This window comes from Mytilus galloprovincialis, chromosome 2 (genome assembly GCF_965363235.1).
Source record: "Mytilus galloprovincialis chromosome 2, xbMytGall1.hap1.1, whole genome shotgun sequence".
Lineage (NCBI taxonomy): Eukaryota > Metazoa > Mollusca > Bivalvia > Mytilida > Mytilidae > Mytilus > Mytilus galloprovincialis.
This window is the reverse complement of record NC_134839.1, coordinates 29732212-29744430: the sequence shown is the minus strand read 5'-3', so window position 1 is coordinate 29744430 and position 12219 is coordinate 29732212. Positions and strand designations below refer to the sequence as shown.

At 32.6% G+C, this 12219-nt stretch overlaps 1 protein-coding gene across 1 annotated transcript; it reads left to right on the top strand.

Annotated features, from left to right (window-relative positions):
* The first annotated feature begins 995 nt into the window (after positions 1 to 995).
* On the top strand, positions 996 to 11784 carry LOC143063329 (monocarboxylate transporter 9-like). The gene is made up of 6 exons (XM_076235416.1): positions 996 to 1878; positions 2658 to 2774; positions 8411 to 8554; positions 9057 to 9324; positions 9680 to 10416; positions 11505 to 11784. The coding sequence occupies exons 1-6, from the start codon at positions 1017 to 1019 to the stop codon at positions 11639 to 11641; spliced, it is 2265 nt and encodes a 754-aa protein (XP_076091531.1). The 5' UTR covers positions 996 to 1016; the 3' UTR covers positions 11642 to 11784.
* The last annotated feature ends 435 nt before the right edge of the window (positions 11785 to 12219 follow it).

Sequence of the window (12219 nt, the reverse complement as noted above, 5' to 3'; positions counted from 1 at the left end):
TTCATGAGCATTTTTCGAAGAATTTCTCAACAAGTATCTCTCAAAATTAAATACTCCATATTCTAAAACACCACAGAAAGCTCTTTTTAATCGATGCCAAATCCGTACCACAAGGACTCGGTTTCGGTACACAAATCTGAACGTATTTTCCCTATGCATTAAATGTTTATGTTTATAGTATAAAGTCAATACCATTATGATGATAAATGTATAAGTTTTAGTGTTTATTATATTCCATTGGATGTTCTCATAAAGAGGTATTCAACCCAATTTTAGAATCCTCCTTTGTATGATCTGAATACCTCAAACAGTTATTATGAGGTGTCAAAACATGAAATTTACAGATGCAGTCCTTTTCACTACCTTGAAATATTTTATCTTAATATTTTTTAAAGTATTTTGTATCCAAATAAGAAATATATGCTATACCAAAACTTTATGAATATATAAATAAATTTGGTGCATTTACTGTCTTCTGATTGGTTAAAAGAATTAGCTTTATTTTCAATGTTATCAATTTTTATGGCGACACGCCCACTCTAACGTTGTGTATTCTTACGCAAACATCTGTGTACGTTGTTATTCGTATTAATATACATCTTTGAGCCTTATTGTTTTATAGAAATTTATTTATAATGAATGGCAATAATTTATTTTGAATTTATTGAACCATAAAATTAATTTTTGACTCTTCACATTTAACATAATCCGCTTCGCGGATTATTCAATGTGAAGAGTCAAAAATTAATTTTATGGTTCAATAAATTCAAAATAAATAACAGCCATTCATTAAATACATCATGTATTCCAATATAATTATGTTGAAATCTGGTTTTCTTCTACTTTTGATATGATTGTCTCTCCACCTCCCCTATTTGCTATATCAAAAAGAGTAAACATCCAACATCCCTTATAAATGTTTTTGACTCAAAATTATTGCAGTATATTTTTAACCGCTTTATTTCCCTAACTTTTAACTCTTTCTTCTCAGACACAGTACAGCAACTTAAATCAAAATGAGTAATAAGAACACAGAAGGTTGTGTGAATAAAGCTTTTACAGATAGCGAAACCGCAGTTATCTCTGTAGACTCCAGCGGACAGACATATCCGATCACTTCTAGGACGGAACCCACAGTGATTCCAGAACACTCAGAGGGACAGGTTTATCCGATCACTTATAGGACGGAAACGTCGATGATAGATATAGGAGAAAGACAGGATTCACTTGAACGAGAAACACTTAAAACAGAATTACAGATAACCGATTCTGTTCTAACGGCTAAACCAGAAAGGAAGGAAGAAGACAACGAAGCTGTTCTATGGTCAGTTCCCACTGTACCCGAAAGGAAAGAAGAAGACTCCGAATCCGTTCTACAGACTTTTCCCAAAAGGAAGGATGAAAACACTTACTCTGTTTTACCGGAGGTACTTGAAAGGAAGGAGGAAAACACAAACTCTGTTTTACAGGATGAACCAAAAAGGAAGGAGGGAAACACATACTCTGTTTTACAGCATGAACCAGAAAGGAAGGAAGAAAACAAGTACTCTGTTGTACAGGCTGTGCCCGAAAGGAAAGAAGAAAACACATACTCTGTTTTACAGGATGAACCAGAATGGAAGGAAGAAAACACGTACTCTGGTTTACAGGCTGTACCGGAAAGGAGAGAAGAAGATATGGTTATTCAAATTCCAGCAGATGAATGTAACTTGTACTTTAATACAGGAATGAAAAAAAGAGAACTAGAATTAATGGAAAAGTCAGATAAATTTGCAGATGATGGTCTTGAAGAGACTATCACAAACGTAGATGGTGCTCAGGATGGGGGCTGGGGGTGGTTCATTGTTTTGAGCAGTTTGATGATCCATTTCATTATTGGTAAGTATTCTGTCAATAATTGCTGAAGATTGCTTCTTCTGTTTGAAAAGGGATACAAAAGTGGTACACCTGTGACAACCATCTAATAAAAAAGTTTAACTAAGGCCTTTACAGTACATCGATACTTCTTCTTAAAAACGGAAAATATATGGTGCAGTCTGTTAAAAAACACGTTATTAACTATACAAGTGTCTACAAAATTACTTAACGCTAGCATAACACATGTAACTTACAATTTAACACACAAAAAAGTAAGTAGAATTTAGATATTCCTGTAAGAAGAAGAATTCTACGACAATGTTATTGCAGTAGAATATCTTTACAAGATGTATTATCATTGTTTAACATAATTGTTCTGACAAAAGTAACTAAAACACTAACTGATAAGCCCATTGTTTTCAATGGTAAATTCTGCAATTTCAAGCATTCATAACTAATTTGTCTTCAGTTAAAAAAAGGTGACAATAGTTTCGTGGCAGTCCTATAACTGGTCTTGACTTTTGTGCTAAAACACATATTAACATACCCTTATTTGCATATTATAGCGCACTGGTTCCAGGTTGTTGAGGAGTACAAGAACAGGAACTTCTAACACGAGCAACTTGACAAATGTGCCCTCCTTTTTCCTTTGATAGATTTTTATTCGTGTGATATCAAAGTTACCAACACATTTTTACTTATTGAAAGAGTTAAAGCTATACTTTATTTTGTTTGACATATTACTAGACTGCCTTATTCTGAGTCTGAATTAATGGTTCTCTACCATATCTGTTTCACAGGAGGCTTTGATAGATCGGGAGGCATACTTTATCTAAAATTTGAGGAGAAGTTCAAGACACCAGCTGCAGTTACAGCTTGGGTACCATCTATATCTGGTGGATTACGACTTGCTTTAGGTTGGTAAACTCGTGCAATACTATCGTATAAACAAATGATAACAATACAACCCGTGGTTGATATCTGGAGAGCTATCTGTGAATGTGTTCATTCTTTTCTTTTTAAGATTGAATGATTATTGTTCATTTTGATGTCATTATGATAAAAATAAAATATTCACTACATTTAACTGGTACAGCAGTTGTACCGTTACTAAATAGATCTGAAACTCTATGGTATAATAGAATAAACTACAAATGATTATTCTTTTAATTGCAAGAATAAATAAATCCGTTTGATCCAAATTCTTCATGCATATAACTTGTGAAAATACCTTCTATAAAGTACACCTGATACAATATAACATTTTGTAAAAACAACTTTTTCAATTTTTCTTACATATTTTCACTTCCAACATGCACATGTGAGTATGTTTTTACGTATACCTCATAGTCTTCTGTTTTTGTGAAATGTCTTTTTTGTGTATCAAATAGGTATACTTTTATCGTTTTAAATCACATTTCAGACAAAGCATTTCCTTGTCTCGTTTCTTTCTTTTATAATAATCGGTCAATTCAATGTTTTACTGCCAACTAGTTAATGCTTGTTTTGACTCTTATTTCTAACTAATCAATGCTTGTTTTTTTCTAATACTATCTAGTCATGTTTGTTTTTACTTTAATAATGTGACTTACTAATAATTCTTGTTTTGACCTATTTTTTCCACTTCTTAATATTTGTTTTGATACATGTTACCAACTAGTCAATGCTTGTTTTGACCCATTAAACTTGCAAGTCAATGCGTGTTTTGTCCCTTATTTGTAACCATTCAATACTTGTTTTGAGCCAGAATACTTACTAGTGTATACACTGTTTTAGCCAATATAACTAGCGAGCAAATGGTTGTTTTGATAAATATTTTTTACAAAATTTGTCTATGCTTGTTTTACCGTTATATGTAAGTATTCAATGCTTGGGTCACCTGTATTTCTAACTTTGATTTTAAATACTTCATAATTAATGCTTGTTTTACTACTAGTAAGTCAAGATTGTCTTGACCCATATGACTAACTAATCAATAATTGTTTTGACCCATATTACTAACTTATTAATGCTGACCCTTTTGACCATTTAGATAATGTTTGTTTTTTCCGCTCTTACTAACCATAATGATTGCTTGCTTTGACCAATGTGACTAACTTATTAATGCTTGTTTTAACTCATATGACTATCTAGACAATGTTTGTTTTACCTTTTACTAGTGAATACTTGATTTGGCCCATAAAACTCAGTTGTCAATGCTGGTTTTGGTTACTATAAGACGTGTAACGGTACTTATCTATCCCAGATTCATGTATTTAGTTTGATGTTATATTTGTAATTCTCATCGGATTTTGTCAAATTTGTTGACGTCTTTTCTATTATATTCATGTGTTATGGTAAAGCAAATTAATCACCGCCTTCATTTATTAGATTTGATTTTGTTCAACGTAATCTGAACGATGTTTTACGCTTGAAGTTATATTCAAAACAAACCGGACATATATATAATATAGTTAATTGCTATTAATAAGTATTGCAATGTGCATTGTGTTTAAATGTAATATCAGTATTTAGTTCTATTATATTCTTAAATCAATCCTAATTCTATCTTATTTTTGAGATATAGCTTTTCAAATGTAACGTCATTTTAGTGCTGTTTCAGAACTTCAAATGTGAAGTAATTTTTGTGCCTTTCACCACTTCGTATGTGACGTCATTTTTATGACTTTTTGCGTTGAGGCCTGGACTAAGTCGGGTGTGTCTATGTATTTTGGTCTTTGTATTATGTATTCGGGTTTTGTTTTCTGTAATTAGTTAAGACTTCAGTTTTATCATGTTTATCTTTTATATTCATTTGATAAAATTTAATGTTTCCATAGCATAAATTGTTCTAAATAATAAGGATGTTCTTATCACAAGCAGAAACCCATAGCCGTATTTGGCACAAACCTTTTTCAACTTTTGATCCTCAGTGCTGTACAACTTTGTACTTTTTTTTGACTTTCGAACTTTTATATCTTGGCGTCACTGGTAAGTCTTGTGTGGAAGAGGCGCGTTTTTTGGTGTATTGAATTTTAAACCTGATGCATTTTCTTATCTATTAATCAGGAAATTCTTTGACTAATACGTTCTCCTATTTATTTGTATTGTAGTCCTATAACATTGCCATTAAAGTGCGGGGTTTGGCATGCCACAAAACCAGGTTCAACCCACCATTTTGTTTCTTTTAAAATGTCCTGCACCAAGTCAGGAAAATTACCATTGTTATATCATAGTTCGTTTCTGTTTGTGTAACATTTTTACATTGTGTTCCCGTTTGTTTTCTCTTATATTTTAGTGTGAATTCACATTACTATAAGACGTGTCACGGTACTTTTCTATCCCAAATTCATGTATTTGGTTTTGATGCTATATTTGTTATTCTCATCGGATTTTGTCTAGTGCTTAGTCCGTTTCTGTGTGTGTTACATTTTAATGTTATTCTCCTCTTATATTTAAATGCGTTTCCCTCAGTTTTGGTTTGTTACCTCGATTTTGTTTTTTGTCCATAGATTTACAAGTTTTGAACAACAGTATACTACTGTGGCCTTTATTTGACTCATATGACTATCTAGACAATGTTTGTTTTGGTGTCTATCCCTACAGTTTGTATTTTACTATTCTGGCTATTCCTACATGCATTGGGGGATTAGTGGAAGAACAATACATGTTGTTATTGCAAAATATGTTTGTTTTAGTCATTAGTGTCTAATTTGTTAAAAGGTAAATTTACCTGTGGAAATTGAATAAAAATTCTAAAAAAATAAAACTTATTGAAAGAAAAGGAAGTAAAAGCATTGGAAAAATCAAAATAAAATGAAATAAAAGTCTAAAAAAAAACGTATTTAAAAATAAAATTAATAGTTACCCACACTTTTAACTTCGATTAGCTTTGAACACTATTAACTTGTGCTCAGTGTCTTAACTGAACACCACAAGCTCTACCAAACAATAAAGCATTACTATAAGTAGCCAGATTTTTCCTGTAATGATCATTCTCAGTTCGTCATGGCTAATGCACAGTTAGGTATCAAGTTTACAACAAATAGATTAGGCAACCAGAACTTGGTACACAATAACTACAAGTTCCAGATAAAGTCAAGATGTGGAGACAGATGTTATTTGAAAAGCTCTACCCGTAACTGCCCTGCTACTATCAAAACACATAACAACATACCAACCAGAGTGGATGTTAATCACAACCATTTCTCAGACAAAATGCAACTCAGAGTAGACGATGTATTACAACGTATGAAATCTCGTTGTAAAGATGAACTCACTGCAATACCAACAATTTATGAAGAACAATTGGTAAAACTGAGAGACCGGAAATGGAATGATGACACACACCAACTAGTAGAACGCATTCAACCTTCTACTCATGCAAAGACCAGCTTTACAACGAGAGACACAAGGAACAACAGTAAAATATATCACAGTACATGATGAATGGGCTCAAATCACTACTGGCCAACCCTTCCTACTTGCAGATGATAACACCAATAGGCGAATGCTTGTATTCAGTACCCAAGAGAACCTATATCATCTAGCAGCAGCAGACACCATCTACTGTGATGGAACATTCTATGTTTGTCCAACACTGTTCTACCAGCTGTACACTTTCCACGCCAAAGTTGATGGTACTATGTTTCCACTGGTTTACAGTTTCCTACCCAGTAAAGATAAGCAGATGTACACAAGGCTACTTACTACTATCAAAGATCTATGTAACCAATTCAACATCCTACTTCAACTAGCCAAGATGTTCCTCGGCTATGAATAACCATCTGAAATACAGCAACTTCAGTCTTCCCAGATATCATCATCAAAGGGTGCTTTTTCCACTACGCTCAGTGTATCTGGAAAAATGCACATAATTAAGAAGGTTGGCACAGTAAGCTAAAGAAGTTAGTAAAGGCAGCTCACCCAAACATCTTCAGTATGATTAGTTTGTTGAGACAAGAAGAAGCCTTCCATGCTCTCACATCGATCAAGTACATAGGTGGCGGGAAACGTATCACAAGAAAGAGGAAGTACAGGGAATTAGATGACAGACTCCAAACACTGAAAACAAGGTTACAGAATGATGAACTTACTCCAGTCGAGTACGGAGATGCTGCTTCTCATCTTCTACACATTGATTAAGACTTTGTATTCTCTTATATGTTCAATCATGTTCAATGTATTACTACGTGAGTGCTATAAATAATGTCAATTAAGTATACTATTGGTGTTTTGTTTAGTGTAACGCAAAATTTAGTGCTTTGATTTAAAGAATTTTTAACATTGATATTTCAAATGATATAATTTATACTTGTATATATTTTTGTAAATAATTGAAATTACTTATGCATGCCATTATAGCTATAAATTCATATGGTGCTTTTGAATATTATTTACATCAACTGTTCTATGAAATTATTAAATGAAATAAAAGATTGTGATATAAATTATTCTTTTTCTTCTTTTTTTTCTACAAGAATTACCTGGATTTACCTTGATTTATTAGATCTCATTGGTTTAGTGTTGTTACAACATAATCCTACATCATCCCATTGTTTGCGCAAAAATTCTGGGAACTCCTACATAAATTTTTACTATTTACCCATAAAATTCAAAATGTAGGAATAGCCAGAATGAACCGTTTGTTTTACCTTTTACTAGTCAATGGTTGATTTGGCCCATACAACTCACTTGTCAATGCTGGTTTTGACTCATATGACTATCTAGACAATGTTTTCTTAACTTTTACTAGTCAAGACTTGCTTTGACTCGTATATAAAATTTGTAAATGCTTGTTTTAACCCATATAACTAATTAGTCAATGTTTGCCTTGACCCATATAACTAAATTGTCAGTGCTTGTGTTTTGGCACATAATACTAACAAGTCAATGTTTGTTTTGATCGATGTAACTAACTTGACTTGACGATGCTTGTTGCGACCCATATATTAAATAGTCAATGCTTGTTTTGAACCCATATAACTAACTTATTAATGCTTGTTTTGACCGACATAACTAAATTATCAATGCTTGTTTTGACCCATATAACTAACTAATCAATGCTTGTTTCATATAACCAACTTGGCAATGCCTGTTTTGACCCCATATAACTAACTTATTAATGCTTGTTTTGGTCGATATAACTAACTTATCAATACTTGTTTTTGGTCGATAGAACTAAATTATCAATGCTTGTTTTTGGTCGATAGAACTAAATTATCAAAGCTTGTTTTGACCCATATAACTAACAAATCAATGTTTGTTTTGGTCCATATAACTTACTTGTCAATGCTTGTTTTGTTTCATATAACTAACTTGGCAATGCATGTTTTGACCCACATAACTAACTTAGCAATGCTTGTTTTGAATCATATATCTAGCTTGCCAATGCTTGTTTTGGCCCATAAAACTAAATTACCAAATACTTGTCTTGCCATATACATTTGTACTAGTAATTTACTTAGCAATGCTTGTTTTGACCTATATACAAGTAACTTACTTGTCAATGCTTGTTCTTTTAACTTCTTTCCATCAACCATTTATACTAATCACTCAATATATGTTGTTGTAGGTCCTGTTGTAAGTGTTATGTGTCATAGATTCTCATTCCGATCCGTGGTTATTTGGAGTGGATTAATTCTGGCTTTTGCCTTAATAATTTCAGGATTTGCACCAAACATATACTTTCTATTTGTGAGTTACGGAGTGATTGGAGGTAATATTTAACATTTATAAAAATGGACTTGATTGGTGACCAAAAATATGATCGAAATTTTCCCATATATTTATTTATTTGTTTAGAGTTTCGAGTCATTTGAGACTTTGTCTGTATTATGATTAATCTTTTTAATATCGGAATAAGTCATAACTTATATGATGAGAAAACAGTTGATAATACTCATAAAGGACACCAGGCTTATAACTTGGTACTCCAGCCGCGCGTTTCGTCTACATAAGACTCAACAGTGGCGTTCGAATCAAAACAGTTAGAAGACCAAATCAAATACGAAGTCGAATAGTATTAAGATCAGAAATGAGTGCCAAGTGCGGCTGATGCATTATTTATATGCATGGGGCAGAAAAACATACGATTTATTTTATATTAGTAATTCAAATGTTATACTAAATAAACAGTTTATTTACTGAAAATGAACATGCCAATGATATTCCTATAAATACATGTACATGTAGTAATAGATGGCTTATTATTACTATAGGATTAGGACAGGCTATGGCATATTCTCCTGCTGTTGTTATTGTAACTGCATATTTTCACAAAAAGCTAGGTACAGCTCTTGGACTAGCTACATCAGGTGTTGGTCTTGGAACTTTTGCCATACCACTTTTACTTGAGGCATCATTCACGTACTACGGATATTTAGGAGCTTTAATTATGGCAGCAGCAGCATCGGTTGAAATAATTGTTTGTGGAGCTCTGATGAGACCAATATCTCTTCACAGACGCATTACAGAGTTTAGCAACAGGTATTAGATTGTTTACTATATATTCTTGCCATCATGCGATTAAGGTATTTAAGATGCATAAGTTAAATTTGTCCTGCATAATTATGAAATGAGAAGACAGCATTCTTTCTAAGTCAATTACGTTTGAATTTCGTAGTTGCATATGACTTAGGTTAGTAAGACCTTCCACGATATCTATATTCGCCCGTTTGTTTACCCGGAACACCATGGCGGTGTAACATTGGCTACCATTACAACTTTATTTGCAAAGTCTTAGTATTTTTTGTTTATCATTGTTCTCTGTTATTTAGAACTGTGTACATGTTTGGTGTCAAAACGATCTCGTAGTGTTATTTATTTGTTTTTAATATTTCAGGAAAAGACAAGGTAAAATTTCGGTTAATAGTATCTCTGACACAGAGCAGTCAACAAACGCAGAGCTTACAACAGATTATAGCCGAAAACATCAAAATGCAATAAAACCACAACTTCTTAATGACGTCGACATTGTTATTTCAGTTTCAGAAAACAAGCGTAAACTGACCAGTAGAAAATCCGTTGTTTCTATACTTCGCCGAGCATCAACTGTATTCCTATTTAATCGTGATTCAAGTAAAACTAAAATAATTGAAACTAAAATCTTTGACTTATCTCTTTTGAAAGATCTAAGATATAGTGCATTTTGTGTTGCAATTTTACTATTTACATTAGCCTTCTCTTCTGGTATGGTGTTTCTGCCTGCTTTTGCTCTACAGATAGGGACAAGTGAGTTTGAAGCAGCATACACAGTAGTTGTGACGGGTGTATCGGATGGAATTGGTAGACTATTGGCAGGTTTCCTCTTTGACAGGAAGTTTATGAAGCCATATCGCGTTTACATATACAATGTTCTAATCATTTTCATGGGTGTCGTATCATTGACTATTCCGTCAGTAACAACATTCCCACAGCTAGCTGTAGCTTGTGCTATTTACGGATCTATCATAGGGATGTACGTCTCACAGAAGTCGGTGATCATCGTGGATCTTCTTGGTATTGAGAATTTGTCCAAATCGTTTGGTATAGTTCTGTTCTTTCAGGGCATTGGTGTTTTTATTGGTCCTCCACTTTCAGGTATGTATCCAGGAAACATTGAATTATCTTTCCTTAAGTCTTGAAGTATGAAATAAATAATCTATGAAATTGTCATATTTTCAGTTTTGTTATTCCATTACGCTATAATAATATAGGGTTATTGCATGAATATTGGGGAATATTGTCCCGAGTAGAATTTTATATTGCACGAGCTTGCGAGTGCAATATATGTTCTACGAGGGACAATATTCCCCAATATTCATGCAATAACCCTTTTATTGTATAGCAATATAATATTTAAAAGTAAAAATTGGTTTAAACTAAGATTTTGTCGTTGATGACGTCATGAATTTTGAATATTTATTGCACTAGTGCAATATTAAAATTTATTGCACGCTAACTTTTGGTTACTTTCTGTGGGAAATATTATATTGCTATACAATAATAATGTTTACATGGTCGCACCACACTCAGATTAAAGCTTATATTGAACCTCGGTTTCCATCTTTTTAAATACTAAAAATACAAAAAACAAACAAGATAATATATTTGGTATGCGTCAATAAGACACCAGCCCAACAACACAAATAACCAAAGACATGTAAACCACGCGAATATTAGGCTAGTTCTTGTTTACTAGTATGTTGGACAACAAATTGGGGGACATATATATATATAGTGACAGATTATATTATGACTCTTTCAAATGCTAGTATATTCTTCGTCGTAAAATAACTCGTAACAAATCAGGAGTTCCCATGAAATCAAGCAAGAAAGTCTAAGACATCTTATACCATTTTTTTTTTATCATTACAAAGATGTCCTTTAGATCAAAGATATCATTAAACAGATGTCATTTAGATCATTGTACAAGATTACAAGCTTTGACTTGTTCAACTTTCGTTTGGTCCATGCAGAAAACACAGAACAAAGTCGCACATTAGCCTTTGATATTAGAGGCCATATGAACTTTTGATAAAACTTGGTGCCGTTGTCTGTTTGTGAACATTTTTAAAACTTATCACTTTAAAGTAACAAACACAATACTGCAAGGACTGTTAATCGAGCAATGCATATACACAGTGTACACAATCTATATATCTTTTTTCATTCTAAATTTTTTCCAGGGCTTTTAAAAGATTTGAATGGCACGTACGAATACGCATTTTATTTTGGTGGAATCGCTGTTTTACTTGGATCGTGTATTCTTCTTGTGTCTAACATAATACATTTCCTAAAGTCAAGACGGGAATACCAGATATAACGCTAACCATGGGTACCAGCCTCTTCTACAATATACTACAAAATACTATCAGGACTAAATAATTGTCAGAAATATTGTTTCCAAAATGTTTAAATCCCTTGTTTATGTATTTTTGAATTGAAAAATAAAATTCATTTTTCAAATGTTGCAGTTTCTGTTTTCATGTTTTGCTTTGTTATGAATGAAATAAAAAAAAAATATAATGACTCCTTATGATGCATCCATGCAACTTGAAAATTCTATTTCTAGTTATTTGTCTTGCTATGTCTTAACCTTGTTATTGGTCTAGCTATGTCATTATCTTTTTATTAGTCTAGCTATGTCATTACATTGTTAATTGTCAGCTATGTCATTTCATTGTCATTTTTCTAGCTGTGTCTTTACATTGTTATTTGTATAGCTAAGTTAGTACATTGTTAATAGTCTAGCTTTGTCATTACATTGATATTTGTCTAGCTGTTATTCGTGTAGTTGGCTACATTACCATATTGGTATTAATCTAGCTTTATTATTATCTTGTTCTTCGTCTAGATATGTCATTTCCAGTTATTTGTCTATAACCGTCTAGATATAGTTGT